This window comes from Lytechinus pictus, chromosome 16 (genome assembly GCF_037042905.1).
Source record: "Lytechinus pictus isolate F3 Inbred chromosome 16, Lp3.0, whole genome shotgun sequence".
Taxonomy (NCBI): Eukaryota; Metazoa; Echinodermata; class Echinoidea; order Temnopleuroida; family Toxopneustidae; genus Lytechinus; species Lytechinus pictus.
The window spans coordinates 17,848,928-17,869,786 of NC_087260.1; the positions used below are offsets into that span (position 1 = coordinate 17,848,928).

The following is a 20,859-nucleotide window of genomic DNA, read 5'->3' on the forward strand; positions in this document are numbered from 1 at the left end:
TCACAGTCACATTAACAAAGCCTATACTCCAAATCGACCGATGGTAAGTCATTGGACATAATGTATTATATTTGATCGGTCTGGAGCCGGTTCCGTTGGTCTGACTGAGTACAGCAGCGCAAACGCCGGCCTCAGACTTATATATACGGAAGGGCCTGGAAAGGGGAAATGGTGTAAATCGTGTGAGAAAATTAATTGCATTTACTTTCATTCGGATCTCTCATTTTCTCCCCCCCCCCCCCCCATTATTCAATTCATTCATTTTTCCACTTTCGATTCCACGTTTACAATGATGATGCAGTTAACGTAACATGATATAATCACTTGTACAAGAAACACATTTAAAAAAAATCAATATACACAGTAAAATAAACGAAATTATTATTATTATTGAAAGGCCAAGACCACGCCAACAAACCTCACTATGAATGAATGGAGAAAAGGAAAATAAGCGTAATACTAAAAATGTGATGGATAGTGGATGACAACAAGTTATAACTCTTTTTCTTTTTTAAAAACAAATTTGCAAGAATTTGGGCGGTACTGAAACGAGGGAATATAATATAATTATGATAGTTGCTCTTTCTTTTGAAGTCCATTGTGAGTATAACGTAGGCTTATACCATAACCATAATCATCAGTGATGAATTGCCTCAGGCGTCGTTAACTTTGGCCACGATAGCAGCGGTGAAATTAATGACGGTCATCTGTTCCCTTTTGAAAACTCCATTTACCTAAAGTATATTACTTGAAAAGTATAATAATATTAGCAATGTAGATGTGTTGGACGAAATAGTCTCGTTGTATTTGTATATCATGTTTTCTTCTTGTAAAATAAAATGATAATAACTGCAAAAAAAGAAATGTGACCTTAATTATAAATTATTAGGAAAGAACCTCTATTTTAATAATCAATTTACTCCCTAAATTACTCCCTTAATTCAATTGGGTGTTTCTCAGTGTTCGATATTATGTCCACTCTTCTTTTTGATGTACAAATGAAAACACTGAATTTACTGAAACACAACTGAAAAACAAACAATTTCAAGTTCATAACGGCTGTTATCTTAAAGTTTGAAGAGTATTTATGGATTGACTTTATCAAGTACATTATCTATAGTACAAAATAGTTCCAAATGAAAGAGTTTTACCTCATTGGGATGTTAAATTCCTATAAAGTGATGAAAATACAGACTCTGCATTATGTCCTCGGTATGAACTTGATACCGAGGCAGATCTCCCCTTTAACCGATTAATGAATCGCTTCATATAGTTCAACTACACAAAGGCGGCAATTGTCTCTGACAAATGTCATCGAGACGACAGACTATAATTTCTCGTCCGAACACATCGAAGTGGGAGGGTTAAACAGAGGGTGTACCGATGAGATACGTCTCAGGTATTCCTGTTATGTCGTCGAGGGAGGATAGCGGGAGGGCGTAGCCGGTCATGAATGGGTAAGGGATAGACGAGAAAATAATGATGGGGGACTCTCCCGAGATGTGCTAAGCATGGGAAAATTTAACAAATAGGGCCTACTAAACATGCTCAAGAAAGAAAAATAATAGCTATCAAAGTATCTAGTTTATATTTCTGATGATTTCAGTTTGTTTATACAAAATATAAGCCTATAGTACCAATTATTATTAAGCCTAGTACCAATACTTTGTTTAAAAATGAACAGTGGAGATGCAATATTCAGAGAACCAATATCTTGAATGACTGTGAGTTATGTTAGTCACCGGTTTGGGGCCTCTTCATTGTAAATATATGCCATTCGTCATTGCTTTGACTCGTACTAATTATATTTGTCTCTGAACACTAACATGCTTTCATAAAGATGATTTAATGATCCACACTAACAATCATTTAAAGGTCAAAGAGATGATTTAGACTTGAGATTGATTGGCGTGTCAAAGTTATATTCGATCGTACAAACAAAAATGTTTAAATCAACTTGATGTTGCTATACTTACAATTCACTATCTACCGCTGACGTGACAGTGAATTTATCATTCACCCCTCTCTCTCTCTCTCTCTCTTACTCACAAACACACACGTACACATCCACTCCCCCCTCTCCCCTATCTATCTATCTACCTACCTACCTATCTATCCATCCATCTCTATCTATCTATCTGTATATCTATCTTTCTTTCTATTTCTATCTCTATCTCTACCTATCTTTTCTGATATTTTCGTTAGTATTCAGGGGGGCGTTTCATGAAAGGACTTGTCGGACGTTTTATCCGACAAGTCCCATTTTATCCGACAGTTACCATAGTAACAGTGAGCTCAGCCAATCAAAATCAGAGAAAGAAGTCAGATCTGACAACTTGTCGGATGAAAATGTTGATGAAACACTCCCCTGGTAATGATCAGGAATACCGAAATCAACATTGACATATCTTTCATATTTTAAACGAATTCTTTACTGCCATGGCAGCGCCATAGAACAGGGGGCCGTAACAACAGAAAATGGCAGTTAAACTATTAAAAAATGTTTTTAATTTGTATTTATTTCCCCCTTATTTGTTGCAGGCAACTAGAATAGAAAATCTAAATGTAAATGCCCATTGTAAAGGTATTCTATTTGAATTAAATTAGACCCTATAAATAAAAATCTGTGCAGATCTTTCAGTATAGGACTGGATAACTGCAATAAAAAATACAGAAATGCCTCTGAATAACTGTTTTTTAATTATAAAAGATACATGGTGCTCTTTCCGACCATAAACAAAACTTTCTCCAAGAGAGCGTGGAGTAAGTAGTAGAGGTTGGGACCCTCCGCCCTTCGCTTCCCGAGTCTGTGTTAATGAGATGAGTTGGCCTACGTCTATTTTTATCCTCCAATAACTATCACTTGCTTTGCTTCTCTCATTTCTGCTTTAGACATCCAAGCGTCGAGTAATACCAGTCGGGTGTACATTGTATGCTACATAATAAACTGACCGCCATGGGTTCCTTGTTGTAGGCCTTTATATGAAGGCCCTGTGTAAATACGTGTACATATATACTTTCTGCACTTCACTGACACTAAGGAATATATTTTAATCTGGTATAAAAGAAGGGATCGTCATGGCATCCTTAAACTCTTTGTTAGACTCTGTTGTTTCGGAGGAAGTTGAGTGTGCAATATGCCTCAACAAATTGGATACACCGCGTATACTGGCATGCTTGCACAGCTTCTGCGAGAAGTGCTTGGAGAAGTGCATCCGCAACCGCAAAGACTCGAAAGACGACTCCTCTCAGTCGGGCAACAGCAGCTTGAAGTGCGCCCTCTGCAAGGAATATACTGCCCTTCCGGACTCTGGTGTTCGAGGACTGAGACTCGACTTCAGAGCTACCCGATTAGTAGAAGCACTTCAAGAACAGGAAACCCGAGAACGCAAACTTGCTAGTTCGGCACATCGCTGCGAGGCATGCGGATGCACTGAATCTGGAGAAACTGCTTCTACGGACTCACCATTTACCTACTGCAGAGAATGCTGCCAGGTCCTCTGCCAACGCTGCTCCGCGGCTCATGCTGGTTTGCGACTGACCCAATCACACACGGTCGCTAAAATATCTGACTTGCTCAATGGGAAAGTCACCATCCAGAGCAAGGATCACTCCATGCTATGCCCGAAGCATGCTGACGAAAAACTGAAGATTTTCTGCGTGACCTGTCTTGAGCCCATTTGCCATGATTGCACCCTGATAGATCATAACCGAGAGCAGGGTCACCAGCTCCAATTCCTGAAGGATTTTATTCCAACCATTCGTGAAGAGCTAAGCTCACGTACAGAAGAGGTTACAGAAAAATCCGGGGAGTTCTCGGAATTTCTCAACTTGGTTGATGACTTGGAAACCCATATCATAGACAAGACTAAGACAACCAGCAAAAGCATACAGAATGCCGTTGTCGACTACAGCAGCAGGGTTGAAGAAGTGCATTTTCAAATGGAGAAGGTGGCTTGTGATTATCTAGGTGAAAAGACAAAGCAATTGAACCAATTGAGGAAGAAGACGCATCACATTAAGTCACTAGCGGAAAAGAGTTTATCACTGACGAAGCAAATCCTAGAGAATGAGCAGGATCTTGTCGGCTTGGCCTCTATGTATAAAAGTCTTAGAGAAGCCATGGACAGAGCCTTAGCTGAAAAACCCGATGAGCAGAAGCTGAAAAATATAAGGAAATCCATCGATCGTCTGCACTATCACGTAACACCTCTCGAGGCAAAAATCGGTAAGGTGTCCATAGGATGTAGCTGCAGAGAGCGCAGTTCGTCGAGTGTGGCTTGTAAGAATGGTCCAAAAGATGTTCTGTTTACGCGGGATGGAAGAATGTCGGCCATTGTCCAAGCTGAATGCATTGGAGGGAGACCAGAGACAGTTTATGTCAAGACCGGTACTGAGACACTTTACAAACTTGACACGCGAGATGCAGGGAAGAGATACGAAGGCTACTACAGCAGCAGTAGACAATCCTATTCGGCCACCGTTAGGGGAATTTATGATGCCAAGGATGTTAAATGTCCCGCTGTGTTCGCAGCTATCAAACAGACAGCAACCAGCTTCCCAAACTGTACCTCGTTCAGTTGGACCCGATGGCTTCCAACTCTGCAGTACGACAGCATCAGGTGTTTTACTGCTCTGTCAGATCATCGCTTCGTCATTGCGACCACTGATGCAAAGCTGTACGTCCTCGGGGATGCTCTAGGCGAGCTATCTCATGATTTACCAGTGAAACGAAGTATCTCGGGCTTGGCAACAGACAACGAGGACAACATCTACATCACTGATCGCGACAACCACAAGATCTATATCCTGCGGTCCGATGGCAACCTGAAGAAAACATTGACCGTTGATGATATCTCCCCAACCTGCATCGCCGTCCCTCACATGGGGCCAGAGGTCATTGCAGTTGCACATGAACCAGCCACAGTATCCGTCCTAGACCATTACGGGAATTCACTGTGTTCCATCCACAACGAGCAATGGAAGAAGGTGGCCATCGGGTGTGACGCTGACCGGTTGCTTTACATCCTATGGTCCGACAGAAACAACAAGAAGACGCTACAGCGATACACCTTTCAGGGAATGCAGGTGGATACCCTGTTTGAGAAGGAATCGCACAGCTACACCGATCTTGTCCTAGCAGTATCACCTACAGGAGCTTGCGCGGCTGCAGTGGTCACAACTACCGGTGTTGATGGAAAAGTGGCTACTGTAGCACCAAGAGAAAAACCATCCCCTGAAGTGCTCCCATAGGCGTATTCATAAAAGCAGACTGCAAAAGTCGTGTGGCTTCATCCAATGATTTATCAAGGAACATGGGTCAAACACTTAATTCTCTATCAAAATACAAAAAAAAATTTATGAAGGGAGATTTTAAAGAAAAGGGAACTATGTGAACATTTCAGATTAATGCATTTTGACTGAAAAGATACAAACATGATATATCACTGCAGATTAAAGAATTTACATTGTAGGTGCCTATGTTTCATAAATCAGTGGTTGAAGTCTGACGACTGTATCCAAAACTTAATTGCTTTTATGGATATCATCCATGGGAGTCCGAAGAATTAATTATATTTTATATTTTGTTTGGATAAAAACGATAATATATACATGTACTTTTACTGCAAGAATATTATTTGCAACGACACGACTAGGCTAGACCATTTGCAAATATTCAATAACCTTGAGACTATAGTTTCCACTTTACCACTTCACCTCGGTAGAAGGCGCCAAAATAGTGAAGACGGTCCCGGGGGCATTATGCCGTTTTGACCACTGCAAGTCGTCAGCGCTGACAGTCACACCAACAAAACCGATTCCAAACCGACCGATTGTACGTCACTGGAAATAACGTAATATCTTTGATCGGACGAGAGTGGTTTCGTAGGTGAGACTGTGAAATTGATGTTGATTGTCTATACGGAAATATGGATAGCTTTTCAAGGGAATCTGCGATGTTACATATATTGGTTGAACAAGAACATTTGGTACAGTGTTCCTTCAATGAATTTGATGATTTTTGTTTTATGTGTTTTATTGAATAAAGGGCGTAATTAAAAAGTTTGGAAGTGATCAGAAGAAAGTATAATTTTCTTGGGAATCAACTTTTTTCATAAACTAAGGGGTTAGGATTTTAATTATGTATTCTTAGATCAATCTGATGATGGTATACCATTTATACGAAACTGCATAGGTCTATTAGATATGCAACTTCTAATTTTATTTAGGACATGCATTCTTGAGTTAGATCAATGTCGGAGGAGAAAATGAACAAAATCAGCATTTAGTGTCTCTCTTTTCTCATACTGTTGCTTTCAATGTAGTACGCATAATGTAATATTGATACATCTGTTATGAATTGTCTAAATGCAAACATTTATTGTACTAAACCCAATTGTCTCGTTCTACCTCTTCTTTCTCAAACTTTCCCTTGCAAACAAGTCTACTAAATTAACACTTGTTATTCTATATAGGTCTAGTAATTAGTGTTCACCTATCTAGTCAGTGTAATCAGTTCTTGATATCTTGGTAAAAAAACAATATGCTCTCCAAGAAATACACTTAAGTAAATTAACTGCTTGGAAGTTATTCGCAATGGAAAAAAATATGAAGGACAAATTTCTTTATGGATTTTCCAAGAATTACTCTCATGTATGTGCGGGAAAATATCAAAAATTGGCATGCGCTTTTCCAATTGTATGATGTTGTCAAACTTAGAAAATGTGTTGGTACATTGTGTCAAATATTGAATGTTTTCTGACTGAAAATTTCATATAACTGTATACATTTCATCAAATATGAATTCAATTTGGGGTTGAGCTTCAGCTTGCGTTTTGGCGTAGTTCAGGAGAAACAAACTTTTTGCTTCCTTTGCAAATCTTTGTCATACAATTTCTGTTAATATGAAATAACAATAATTCGTGCTTAAGTGTCATTAGCCCTCATAAATGGTCTTCATTATGCTTTCATCTTGTTGAAGAAACAAATAATTCCCTAGCACAGTAACAAGTTTCTGATGAGAATAGGCCTATAGGACCTCCATTGTGTATTAAGGTGTACGTTTAATGTCATTTCATTACGCTCCAGGAAGTCCCATTAATCGTCGATATGACTATGAATTTCGTGTTTTCATTTTCATGTATATGGCAGGCAGCCGATTTAGGGACGGTTTATGACATTTAGTTGCAATTCATTATAATTAATTATAACATCATTCAGTTCGTTTGGCTTTACTTGAGTATTACCATTAAGCACATTATCTATGTTACTGGCAGACTGGTTTAACTAATTATTTTGATTGCGTTTGATGCCTGTGCCAGTTTGTACACAAAAACAACCTTAACGTTCGGCCAAAATTCAAATGGTATTTTAAGCAATTTCATTTTGTAAAATGATCAGAGCAGTTCTACGTTGGTACGAAGTTGATCTCGTACTTTGAGATTTATTAATGGTCTTCCAACTTTAATGAGGATATACAGTATTGAGTTTGATATTTTGAAATATTTTCGTGATTTTGTTGCAGTGTTTGTGCTGTTCTGGGGAGCAATTCATGGCACAGAAGATCGGTCATTTTCACGGACAATAAGCTAAATGCAAATCCTTGCATCTGATTGGCTAAGAACTAAATAGTCATTGAAAATCATTGATTATTTGCTTCATGAAAAACTCCCCCGGGCAGGATTAAAATATATTTGCCTGATGTACTACTGTATATCATTGTCCGCCACCCCCCCCCCCCCCCCTTTATGCAACATACATAATCCATCTTATACCAAAGACATAATGCTTTAATGAATAGGCATGTGTGTAAATGGGTTCTCGGAATATCACCTTAACTATGAACTGAAAAAGTGCCTTTTAATAAGGAATTGGTCTCTCAATAGGTTTTCAATGTGTGGCCTGGATTATGCCTCTTCCCGGGGAGTGTTTCATCAACATTTTTGTCGTTGTCAGGTCTGACAACTTTCCTTGATTCTGATTGGCTTAGAGGTACCGTTACCATAGTAACTGTCGGATAAAACAGTACTTGCCGGATGAAACTTCTGACAGGTCCTTCCATGAAACGCTCCCCTGAAGACCACTCAATCTTTTTAGAAGAAAGAAGTGTCATAATTACAGCATCATAAATGCATACTATGTATGACTTAATTAAGCATTTCATCTAAAGAAACAGCTTTCACTCCTTTTCCAATAATTTAGGTTTTTAAATCTCTCAAACCGTTCAACGAAAACACGCCTCAAGCTCGTGTTGCTAGATAACTAGGTATAAACCCAAACTGGGTATCTCCATATTTGTTCTGAATACACTAATACTGTATCATTCGTAATTATATAAGAAAATATTCTGACAAGCTAAATACATAACTGACTTTTCAGAGTGGAATTGACTTCTGTTAAAGAGTGGAAATTATATTCTCTCACCTTTGATAAGTCCTTCATGAAAAACTGGGGGGATTTAATCTTACCGCTGGAGGGTGACCCCCCCCCCCCCCCCTTCACCAAAATCAAGTACCCGTACAGTCTTTTGAACATTCTACGCAATTAGGATTTGGGGTATCTTATTTCTATTCGATTGAGATGTTTTAAATTTATAACCTTTTTTAATTCGTCCCTAACATGTGTCATATATCGATTAAGACTGTAGTTCTGAATATGTTAAACATTTCAAAACTCAAATATTAAGATTTATTAATCTATGTTCCTTTTATTCACTGTACCAATCTCAGATTCCATAAGTAAACATTTCATTCTGTCATTAAGGACCTCTATTTCTAAATTAATAAACAACACTCCTCTTCATTATTTCATCGTTTGTTTGTGTCTTCATTTTTTATAAATCATTTTATTCATCTTCCGTTTCATTGTGTTATTTAATGTCCAATACCTCCTCCACCCCCCCCCCTTCTCTCTCTCTCTCTTTTATGTCTATCTCATTTGCTCTTATTCTGTCTCTTTTACACTCAATCACCATGCATCCATCCAACTACACACACATACAAACACTTGAGAGAGGAGGGGGGGACAAAATGAGGAGTACGAGATAATGACAGTGTGCACTATTCCTACTCAAGTGAGTTAAAAGAACAAGAAGATTGAAACTCTACATAAAGTCATTTATTTTGTCATAGATTTGGGATGTTAAAAAAATCAGTAAGGTCAGATAGTTAAAAAAAAATGCAATGTAACATTAAACTTTATATTCAATTGATTTGCCCTTTCAGTCTTACAAATACTAATAAATGTTTACTATCTTTTTCTATATCCGTCTCTCTTCTTTCTCATTTTCCTACTACCCCCATCCTCCTTCATAAATACTTAGTTCTATGTGTTTCACCTTTTCCAGCACTCTCTGAACATTATAATTCCATTCCTCTCTTTTTCCATCTCTCACTCTTTCGCTCTTTCCATATGTTCTTTCTTCTACTTTTCTTATCTCTTCCTACTCACTCCCTTCATGTCTATCTCTTTTTCTTCCTATCTTTCCACTTCCCTACTCAAAATCTCATTCTCTCCAAACATAAACAAATCTATCTTCTCTCTCTTCTCTTCAAAAGTTAACAAATGTCAACATACTGAAAAAACATAAATGCAACGAGACAATGTAGATCATGTTTAGTTTCTTATATGTTTTATAAATGCCATATTGGATAATTTTGCTGTGTGATGATGTTCAAGTATCCATAAGAATAATGCTTTAATACTGTTTAATTTAATAATTGAATGAAATGATATTTCGCATGCCATAAGGAATCATCATTCAGAAATAATTGATTAACCGAGAGATCAACTCATAATCACATTATTAATGCAAATTAGTTATAACTCTAAATTCCATTTACTTCCATGTTTTGAATACTGATAACAAATGGTTATTAGATATGATTTAGGTACAAGATTTGCATGAGGTAGAAAAAAGTTCCAGTCAACAAGACATGCCCAAGCGGAATGGAGTTTCTCTCTTTTGCCAAATGTGAAATCTCCTTTCAAAGATAAGAACATTCGCTATTTGTGTAGTAAACACCTCAAATTTTAGCGAAAATAGGAACAATAATCAAACTTTCAGATATAAATCCAGAGGCAAAATCTCTCCAAGATTCAAGATATCTGTAGCAGCAGCACGAAGCAGGCCCCACACATATTGCATCTGTAAAAGCACAATGAATTGAATCATATTGTGACATAGCAATGGTACATTTTGGATTGTACGTGTGCAAACGGTACGTCTCACATTCAGCATCCCATTTGCTTGCATTAGAAGTAGGCATTGTACAACATAAATAAATAAATATAATACTACCATTAGTATGTTACATGTCGGCTCAAGTAATGAAGACAAAACAGAACAGAAACTTCAAACATTTCCAAACTTCAGTGCTGGTTATATTAACATTCTCAACTTATACATGCTTTACATGTATGTCTCCTTCTGGTCTCGTCACATATTGCACGTAAGAATGAATATTCATGATTTTGTGTCAATCATCATTTAGCAGCGCTCAAGGCAGCTGATTTCCACAGCAGTTTTCCTGAACCCCACAATGGTTCCTCTATGCAAACATGGTCATATCAAAAGAGAAAAATTGCTCAACATATCTGTCAAGTTCTAACACTGGGTGATGATGGAATCACACTTGATGATTTTGCTAAAGCTATTTTTTGAAGCACCACAGATCATAAGTATGATTATCTTATTGCAGTTTGCCCAGGGGATCCATCAGCAGATCCAAGCTCCTGGGATGACTCTGAAAGCCAACCAAAACAACACTTCTTCAATTCTATTAATGCCTACCTTTGCAGCCTGACCTGGAAGAGATAATGGCCATCTAAATCTGGAGAGGTGGTCTTGCATCCAAGAATGCAAGATCACTGTCATGCCATCAGAGGCTAAGACCAATAATATTGTTCTTCCCAAATTTCCACCGTTTGTTTGACTTCAGCCAACTCATACAGCTTGACCCTATGGGAGGTAACAGCCATCTTGTCCTGTCCACTACATCCAGGATTGAAAGAGGACTGTCATATGACTATGATCTTGTTCTTCTCATCTTCCTATTAAAACCATAATAATGACCAATGCAAATTTTAGCAGCAATGCTCTGCAAGAGATGATGGCCATCTCTTTCTGGAGAAGCTGTCCTTATCCCGAGAAAGAAGGACCACTTTCATGCAGTCAGAGACCAAGGTCGGGGATCAGGCTCTTCTTCTTTGTCCACCATGTGCTTGACTGATGGCAATGTTGGCAGCCTGACCAATAGAGCATCTCATTCTGAACAGGTTGTCTCCTCCATCCAAGATAACAAGATGACTGACATCCCATCAAAGGCTTTGATCTTGACCTTGTTCTTCTTGTCTTTCCATTCCAGACCATCTCCATCCAAAGCCCTCATGATGATTTGGCCCTTCGATCAACAAAGATCTTCTCTTTGGACAGCGTTCCAAGGAGATTCTTGGTCACAGATCTGAAATTCAAATTGAAATTTAAAGCTTTGGTTGGTCAAGAAATACATAATGGTCAAATATAGGCTGATGTGAGAATGTGGCATTGCCTCCACAGGAGACTTGATAACTCAGTAGTCAGAGCACCAACCATGCAAGCCAGGGTCCCCAGTTCAAATTCCATTCGGAATGGTGTAATTTCCTTATATTTTATTTCTATTCGTTATTTTCAATCCTACCAATTATGGTATGACTTTAACTTGAGAGTAAAGTGGTTAAATTCCATAGAGAAAAAAAGTTGCAATCCAAGTATTTTGTGGGCAAGAAGATGTGTCCATGAGAGGATTCAGATGAATCCTGCCCATTTGTTCATAAGCAAAGGGATCTGCCGTGTGACTGAATTGAAGAATACAAACAACTCCTCGTTAACATTGCCTTTATGGGGGAATTAAAGCCTTCTAATGCTTTGGCAAAAGCGCAGTAATATGAATCATACTCGAGTATCATCTAACAATCTAATCTTTCAAAGGCTTATTGAATATCAATTCATGCTTAGATTCTTCCTAAAAATTTGAATTTCACATTGAGGATACCTTGGGTACTCTCTCAGTGATGTAATAATAATAAAAATAATCAGTTCTTGTATAGCGCATATCAAATTATGATTATAATGTATATGCGCTTCCAAAGGACTTGGATATTATTACGACTATAGTTTGGAAGCCGTAATTACTTACAGCGCACACACATATCAAGGAATTAATTTGTAGCAGGTTACCATATACGTATACCTCACCTGGGTCGAGTGCAGCACAATATAGATAAATTCCTTGCTGAAGGAAACAACGCCATGGCAGGGAATCAAACCCACGTCCCTCGGATTGAAAGACGAGAGTCATAACCACTAGACCAATTACATTAAAAAACACCCTTTGAATATTTATCTTACAAAGTTACAAAAAACATAATCGTAAAAGGGGAGATAATTCAAACTTGAAAGATTTTCAAAGTACCTCATAGCATACTGTGGAACTGCCGATGAGAAGAGGACATAGAACTGAAAACCTCCCGAGTTGAGAGCGTAAGTCTTGTAGTCATCACCACACATGTAAGTCTCCTCTGCAGTATGTGGAAGGGATTTGTAGGCCTCGCCAGATGAATCTACACAAGAAAAGAAATTGAGATTTGATGAATTAAAAACTCTTTATCATTCATGTATGTTCAATTAAATCTAACAATGCTGAACTACAGGTTTCTTTGCCTAAACTGATTGCACTGGGACTAATGTTACAGATGTCTATTCGAATTGGGATGAATATGACTTAGAAGAGGTATATAACATATGTTTGGCATAATCTGGTCTCCACACTTGGGAAAATAACGGACTTATGGAAGGTCAACTTGTGCCAGTTTACCATGCCTAATGTACATAGATGGCCCATATGGCCAACCAGTATATGGCAATTTGCTTGGGAAATTAAAGGAAAACAATGATTGCAAAACAATGATACAGTACACTGTATGAAACTTCTATATTAACAATGCACCGAATAGGATTAGATTTCCAATGCAGCCAGACCAGGTGAATAAGTGCCATTTCAAAAGTTTGTGAGGACTAGGGTCAAGAGAAGTGAGACGACATTGGAGACAGAAAATGACCCTGGTAGGGTGAAGCTTAAAAGCAATTTTTGAACAGATTCTTGGAAAAATGGAAGCTCAGGTGAGAAGACTCATAAATACTACAAAGAAATTAATATATGGGACCACATATTGATGTGTACAAATAATATGATCAGTTTTGCTGAAGAAATCTTATTAAGAGGGGAAAAATTAAGGGGAAAAATTAAGGAGAAGTAGAATAAGAATTGGGAGGAGGAAGAGAATGAAATATTGATGAGAAGAAAAAGAAGGAGAATAACCACCCATTCTCCTCTTCAAACGGCAGCACCACTTGCTTCTTACCCTGCCTCTCTGGACTGATGGAAGGCGGGAAGAGTCCTCCAGCGACAGTACGGTAGAACGAAGTGAGGATCTCTCTCCGGGCGTACGGTGGCAGGGGCTTCAGCTCGGCCGCGCCCCCTGCGATCAGTGGAAGATGCATGGATGACAGGCACTTGTGCTGATCGGTATTCAATAAAACATACCTATACATGAAAGATAAAAAAAGAACATGTCTGATAACGGATCAAACATCATATAAGTTCTAGCTGCGCTGTTCAATGGCAATCTTAACAACTTTGATAACCGTGCTGCACCCTCCCCCCCCCCCCGACCAAATCTGTGAATTGCAGATTGGTCTCACCCCACTTAATTCTATTTTGTCGACAACCAGACTGTCTTATCATTATTTTGTCTAACTGTTATTTAGTCCATTCACCAATGTGTCTAATATTCGGTGACTATACCCATTTCTTATGAATCGACTTGGTCTTACAACAAGAGATTAATTGTTCATTAACCAAATATCAATTTAATAAAGAAAAAAAATAAGTAGAGAAAGTTGAAATTAGAGCTGGGTATTTGACTACATGAGAATTAGACTAAGTGATTCATTGATTAGTGTAGACCACACAGCAGGGAGACCAGATGGACTTAGCCCATATTTTAGAATATATGAGAAGCCAACCAACTGCTAGTAGACCAAATGAATATAAACCCCAAAACAATATCACCACAAAACACCTAAATTTTCACACAGATTAGGCTAACAAATTAATTCTACAATCACACAAACAAAACCAAAGTCTCAAACCGACTGATGGTATGTTGTTGGAAATAAGATGATAGATCCGGATGGTATGCATATGGAGTTGTTTAGCAAGTGCAGCTGAGACATAACATATTGACAAAACAGGCTTCCTGGAAAGAGTTAAGACCATATATGTGTGTAATTACCCCAAGATCCCAGCATCAAGAGGGATTGTTCTTGGAATGTTGGATGGGGGCGCCCTTTGGATTGCCCGGAGAGCTTCGTGGTGCGACCTCCACGATGGCTCGATGAGTTGTTCCTCTGCTTCGGATAGGGTAGGGTTCGCGTAGCACAGCACACTAACTACAACACCAGGTAAGAGGTGGATGCTCAACAGTCTATGAGGATCCTGAAACATATCAAAAACAGAATTGCTCAATCTATGTCACACAAAATGTTTGTATAAAAAAAAAATGTTTAGATCTCATATGGGGCCCAGTCCTCTGATATCAGGCAAATAGGACAGGGTTCACACTTGGCTATGACACTAGTCCTCCATATCCTCTTTTGTTTCTTCATCTCCTCCTTCTGCTACTTCTCCTCTCCTTGTCCTTCTCTAGACACCCCTTCCTCCTCCCTTCTTCTCCTACTCTTCCTCCTACCTTTCTGCATTCACTCCATCACTCCTCACTTCATTCATCTCTTCATCCTTTCTTCCCTCCAGCATTCCTTCCTTCCATCAACCTTGCATCAATCCTTCCATTCTTCCTTTTCTTCATCCCTTCCTTCCTCATTTTCATCCTTTTTCTTCCCCTTCTTATTTCTGTCTGTCGTAATTCCATCCTTCTATTTTTTTTTCACTGTTGTCCTTTCTCTCTCCCCTCCTCAACCTTACTTCCCCTTCTTCCTGTCTACCCTTCATCTTCCTCACTCTCCATTTCCTTTTCTTCTTCTAACAGTTCTTTCAACTTGCCATTATCATTAAGCTTTGATATAAAATGAAGCCTAATTGGACACTTTCACACAATCTTTTTTTTTTTAATGGCTTACCTTAGGGCTAGCGTGAGGCAGATAGATGGGAACATCACTGGATGTCCCAACGGGCAGAGACTGGATGAATTTGGCCACTAGCATCATCTCTTGACCACTGAGTGACCACCAGTTGGACGTAGCAACGACCAGCTTGCCATCAGCATGAAGACAACCGAATGTACTATCTGCACTGGTGACAAAGGCCTCCAAAGGATCCTTGTTAGAAAAAAATAGTAACAAACAAGCAAAAAATTAAATTCCTCATTTTTACCCTAATAAGAAAAAATAGTTAGGGAGAAGTGCTCCTACATTTCTGTACTGACTTACATGTATGTGTGAAAATCTGATTGACACATCATTCATACATGAGTGAACATACATTAAAAGCAAAATGTGTTTTCAAAAGTCACAGGAAATAATTTCTTATTCCAAAATAAAAGTGAATAATACAATTTTTTCCTTTATCTATATGTGTGTAGTTAACCATGACATGGCTAGAATGTCTTACATGAATATTCATAAAACATTTGAAGTAACATGAAATGATCCATAGAAATATCCATCTTCCATATTTTATCCATAAATTTAACAGATTAACAATTAATTTTTGTAGAAAGAATGAGCATTTTTTTTAATGTGTTCACTTATTAAACTGGTAAAAATGAAAAAGGGTAAATTGATTGATCATTATTATTAACAGAACATAATCATATACCAATAATATAATTTTTCCAATTTCCCTATCACAAATGACCCAAGTAACCGTTGTGGCTTTTGAAATGCCCCACTGTTGACATTTATCTAAACATTTGTTCACGTATCCATCTTAGGTACTGCATTTCCTTTCCCCTTTTTATTGATCCCATTTCTATTTTTCATTTCCTCGACCCCTCTTGGGGCTTGCAATCCCTGTGGGGGGAGGCGGTTAGTTCATCTGCCCTCCACCTCCCCCCCCCCCAAAGAAATAACATAATTGATCAAAGCTTTACCAGTAACGTAGTATTCTCTGGTGAGATAAGGACATCTACTGATGAAGTCAGAGCTCCAAACATGTCAGACTCCTGAAGAAGTACATCGATAACAGGATAGCATACCTGATATAAAGACAATTTCCAGAATTTGGGTGAACATGAGAGGACTATTAAACTTATTACAGAGTGGTTACGATCAAAACTCTGTTCAGGGGCCACCATTCTATAGCAGCCACCTGCCTATAGCGACCACTAAAACGGATTCCCATGGAGGCAGATTGCGTGGATAAAAACCTCTCTATAGCAGCCATCTCCCTATAGTGACCAGTAAAACCAATTCCCATGGAGGCAAAATGAATGTATATGTCTATGGCAGCCACCTGTCTATAATGCCACTAAAGCTTATTCCCACTGAGGCAATTTATGTGTATAAGAAATTGTTTTTAAGCAGCCACTTGTTGTCTTTAAAGGCCAGTTGTTTGTTTTTGTTTTTTCTATTTTTTTTTTTTTGGGGGGGGGGGTTCCTTTCAGTAGACATTATATGCAGGTTACACTATACTCAAACTTTTTATAAAAGTTCAGGTGTTGAAAGATGCTCAAACATGCCAATCAATGATGACATAGTTACCCGCTTGAAGCAAAAAAAATTGTTTGCTGTGACACAAAAGCATACATGAAGTGTTCGCTCAGTTGGTTATTTTTTGTACTTGCAATTATCAAGATTAAAAAGTTATCAAAATAACCTTAATACTTGACAAAATCCTGCCGAGTCATTTGGACAGAACACATAAATAAATGTACGGGACTACATGCACACTGTGAGCCGACTGTTTTACCTGTGAGGGCACTTGAGAGGGCACTTGTTGAGCAATCCTTTAAAGAAGAGCATGATGTATCCTGAATAAACTGTTCAACTTAAAATTTCATGAAAAGAATTTGAAAGCTAGCTGAAATATCATTTTTAAGACTCACCTTTATTTCTCGGCGGAGTTTTTCTACATTCCTGATACTCACAAGGGTATCCAGCCCTATGAACATAACCTGCAGCCGAAAGAAAGGACAAATGATATGAGATAACATGGATGTTTGTAAGTATTATCATCATATCTGAATGGGTCCATTAAGACAGAATATCTCCTTTAAGACAAAAAGATATTCCTGTAGAATCCTAATTATTACAAGGGTATACAGCCCTACGAACATAACCTGAAACAACCATTTTTTTTACAACCATATATAAGTAATTACCGACGCATGGCAAATTTACCAGATGCATGGCTGGTCATGCGTCGGTAATTCCATATGCATGTTGCCATTCTATAATAAACCCTATGTGGATGTCACCAGGTGAACTACAAGCAGTAGTACTTACCATTGAATGAAATATGTGGTTGAGAAGTGTATTGTAATGTACATCACAGCTTCCATCGTTGCTGGTCACCAAAACCAAGGTTACACTGTAGAATGAACAAGAAAATTAATTAATAATCGCGGCTGCCACCGACGTACTGCATTGCATCATCGACAGGATATCGGTAATGCCTTCACTGGCAAAACATACTGTAATATGCAAGTGCAACAGAAGGGATAACCATGTCCTAGAAGTTGCGTTGCAAATCTCAAATTGCCTTATAACAATTGCAGTGTAGACATCAATGTGTCGACGCAAGAACTTTTAATATGGTGTTAAAAATCGTTTTGAAAAAATACATTAATATAAAGGAGAAAGAGTAAAATATATATATATATATATATATACACATACTCCATGAATATGCCTTGCTAGTTGCTACAGTTCATAAAAGACCTAATTTTGCAACATAAAAAACCTAATTTTGCAACATAAGGAACACAATTTATAAGGAAAATCTATAAAATATATTATTTTAAAAGTCAATTGATTTACTTTTGTTCATTACATAAACATATTGTGTATATACATGTAAGTAGTAAACCCAATAAAATGGGACCACAAAACTATAAAGGTCATAACTTTCGTTTCCCTTGAATAGTTTTCCAGATTAAAATGTTTATAATAGTGGCGTATTCATGAAGACAACCTGGGGGGTGCTTCAAAAAGAGTTGCACTTAAATGCCTAGTTGCATTCGGTATATACATGTACGCTGTAAAGCATGACCGCAATAGTCAGAGGATGCGCACTATAGCATATTGATGTATAAGATTGCCATGTTGCATACCATGTATGTGTCAGCATTTAATTGCAACTCTAATTCATACTTAAATCTTTGTGAAACACCCCTGCTCTTTAAGGCCTAGGTTGGGTGGTCTTTATGTATAGGTTTCACTGTATTTGACCTTTGACCTCAATGGTCAATGTAGCTACCTGTCATGGAACACCTGCCAGATGACCTTGGCCTCTTCAGTGGTTGTACTTTCCAGCTTTACCCCATGGTTCTGGGCAAACATCTGAACGCCGTAGAGCATGCCTTGTTCAGCAAAAGCAAGCTGTTCAATGTAGAGAAAAAAGAATAACACTGATAAGACATTTTCAAGATTGAATCATTGGATTCTGAATGCCATCAAAGATAGGAATACTAACTTAATGGATGATTTCATTTTTGTTGGTGATACATGTAGTTGGATATTAACACCATTCAAAGCTTTTAAGACTGGAGTTGCAATGGTCAATGGACTTCTTCAAAGAGCTGTCTATTTTAATATTAGGAAACATGAGTCAAAGGAAACAGAATCCGAGAGTCAGGTCAGTGAGGAAACTGAACACTCAGGAGTTTAGATATTTGTTCCAGGCATCCATTTAATACTGATGCCATTCCAAAACCAATAACAAATGAATCTTGAATAAACATGTTGCAAATTTAAGCTGAAGGAAATATCCTGGTACTTGAAAAAAATGTCCAAGAAAAGACTGATATCTGATCTCCTGAAGAAGAAGTCAACATCATAGAAGATATCTGTACAATTCATCGAAAATTGAAGGATGTAGAGCAGTACTTTAGCAGGAATTTTTTCTGTGACTATACAGAATCAAAGAGTGGCCACAGGAGGCCACAGATGCAATGTCACTCAACCTGGGGAATAATTATTTTCAATTAAATTAATCATAAACCACATGACATTGATTGTAATCGTGTAGGGTCCTCCAAATCAACATGTAAATGACTGAAAATTGCTCCCACCAAGAGAGTGAAATCATTGTGTTTACAACCTTATGATTAAGAATACTGCACGGAGTCTCCGCTGAGAGTGTGGTCTGATATGCACAGACGATGTCAGGATTCTGTGTTTCACGATAGACCTTCATCAATATAATCGAGGTAAGTGCATAATTTATTTTTTCCCCTTTTATTTTGAGTGCTATTGCAACCCCATTCTACCCCATTTCGGAGAGCATATGTCCGCCTAGTATTAGACGGATCGGACGAGTCCTGGGCTCCGCGGGCCGGTGCTCCCTGGGTTTCTGCTCAAATCATTGAATTTGAATGAGTGAGCCAAGTAAACTTCACATGACTTCATGAATTAAAAACCTAAAAAAATACTCATCATATTTTCTTTCTTGACTTCACTTTGATTTATGAATGGCAGAATGCTTGTCGATCTCCGCATTTACTTTCAAACTTTCACCATTACCGGTATGCCTATGGGCTGGCATTAATAATTTATTTTTCTCCATCTTTCTGCTTTTATTAAAACCAATGCAATGACTCCTCGAAGAGAAATTTCCCTGCTTTTACTATCTATTATATATTGTTGATGTTGTCCTTTGTTTTGGGCCTATTCCAATGCCACGTCCTAGCTTTATTTTAGCTAGTCTTCTCACTCAGTCTCAGATCATGATCACACAGTCACAGTAACCAATTAAAAATCATTGACTTGGGACACACGAAAATTAAGGAGTGGGACCGAAGCCAAATACAAATACTGTACGACAAGGCTCAAACTAACATTCTTTGGTAAAATTCATATCTGTGGAAAAATCTTACGGATTTTACATCTCCTTTGGTTCGTGTAAAAAGTGGAACTCCTCCTTCGTTTGTAAGACACACCAAATGCACTGCCATGGTAGATATACGTCTTGTGAACCAAAATGTTGATAAAATTCGTCTGCGCTGCGTCAAAAAAAAATCTGTCATACACTTGACCGGTGGTATGGTGTCTTTAAACTAGAAAAAAAAAATCACATTTACTATCCCCGGTTTCCTCGTGAATAGGCCGAGGGACATAAATGCTTATATTTTGGCACAATCAGATTCTCCTTCACTCATTCATGCCTTTATCTAATATCATACTGAATATTATTATTTTTCATTCAATTTATTGAGATATTGGATCTCCAGAAAAGTGACATTTGACCCAAATGAAAGTTTTGCCTGCCCATGTTCAAATGCTGTATACAGTGCCGTTAAAAGTGTTCAGAATTCTTCATTATAAGCCATCGAGAGGCAAATAAATTATTAGCTTTAAATGCCTACATCCAAAGTATTATCCAAGGTATTAATAGAAAGATATTTCTTTTATATTCCATCAGTTATACCCACAATTATAGAGGACCTCACAAATATAATAAAAATTATGCCTATTTTTGAGCGCTCGCTCTGGTGAATGACAAAAAATAATCTCCAAGATTTAATGAAAAACATACCATAAATGATTGTAATTTCTGTTTACAAATACAAAATTTTAAAGACATGTTTGGTGTGTGGGTGTGTGTGCATGTGTTATTGTTGCATATGCAGTTATCATACAGA

The 20,859-nt window shown here is 37.9% G+C and overlaps 2 protein-coding genes across 3 annotated transcripts; one reads left to right on the top strand and one right to left on the bottom strand.

The window, feature by feature from the left end:
• The first annotated feature begins 2,919 nt into the window (after positions 1 to 2,919).
• LOC129279085 (E3 ubiquitin-protein ligase TRIM71-like) lies at positions 2,920 to 8,798 on the top strand. Its single transcript, XM_064111539.1, has one exon. It carries the CDS (start codon positions 3,079 to 3,081, stop codon positions 5,251 to 5,253), a length of 2,175 nt encoding a protein of 724 aa, XP_063967609.1. The 5' UTR covers positions 2,920 to 3,078; the 3' UTR covers positions 5,254 to 8,798.
• A 643-nt stretch (positions 8,799 to 9,441) lies between these two features.
• On the bottom strand, positions 9,442 to 20,302 carry LOC129278574 (protein fuzzy homolog). Of its 2 annotated transcripts, none has more exons than XM_054914717.2 (10): positions 20,095 to 20,302; positions 18,477 to 18,598; positions 17,504 to 17,588; positions 17,104 to 17,172; positions 16,150 to 16,254; positions 15,179 to 15,376; positions 14,335 to 14,537; positions 13,402 to 13,583; positions 12,453 to 12,600; positions 9,442 to 11,462 (listed from the first exon to the last, which is right to left on the bottom strand). In XM_054914717.2, the coding sequence occupies exons 1-10, from the start codon at positions 20,242 to 20,244 to the stop codon at positions 11,387 to 11,389; spliced, it is 1,338 nt and encodes a 445-aa protein (XP_054770692.2). In that variant the 5' UTR covers positions 20,245 to 20,302; the 3' UTR covers positions 9,442 to 11,386. The 2 variants fall into 2 exon arrangements, with proteins under 2 accessions (XP_054770692.2, XP_063967485.1); XM_064111415.1 differs by having other exon boundaries at positions 9,608 to 11,462; positions 20,057 to 20,254.
• Between the last annotated feature and the right edge of the window lie 557 nt (positions 20,303 to 20,859).

Bases quoted from the DNA above. Each gene is read 5' to 3' on its own strand.
- LOC129279085 (XM_064111539.1), top strand. From the start codon at position 3,079: ATGGCATCCTTAAACTCTTTGTTAGACTCTGTTGTTTCGGAGGAAGTT.
- LOC129278574 (XM_054914717.2), bottom strand. From the start codon at position 20,244: ATGACAGATTTTTTTTTGACGCAGCGCAGACGAATTTTATCAACATTT. The intron at 17,173-17,503 runs GTAAGTACTACT...TTTCGGCTGCAG, and splicing joins ACCACATATTTCATTCAATG to GTTATGTTCATAGGGCTGGA. The intron at 12,601-13,401 runs GTAAGAAGCAAG...TTTCTTGTGTAG, and splicing joins CATCAGTCCAGAGAGGCAGG to ATTCATCTGGCGAGGCCTAC.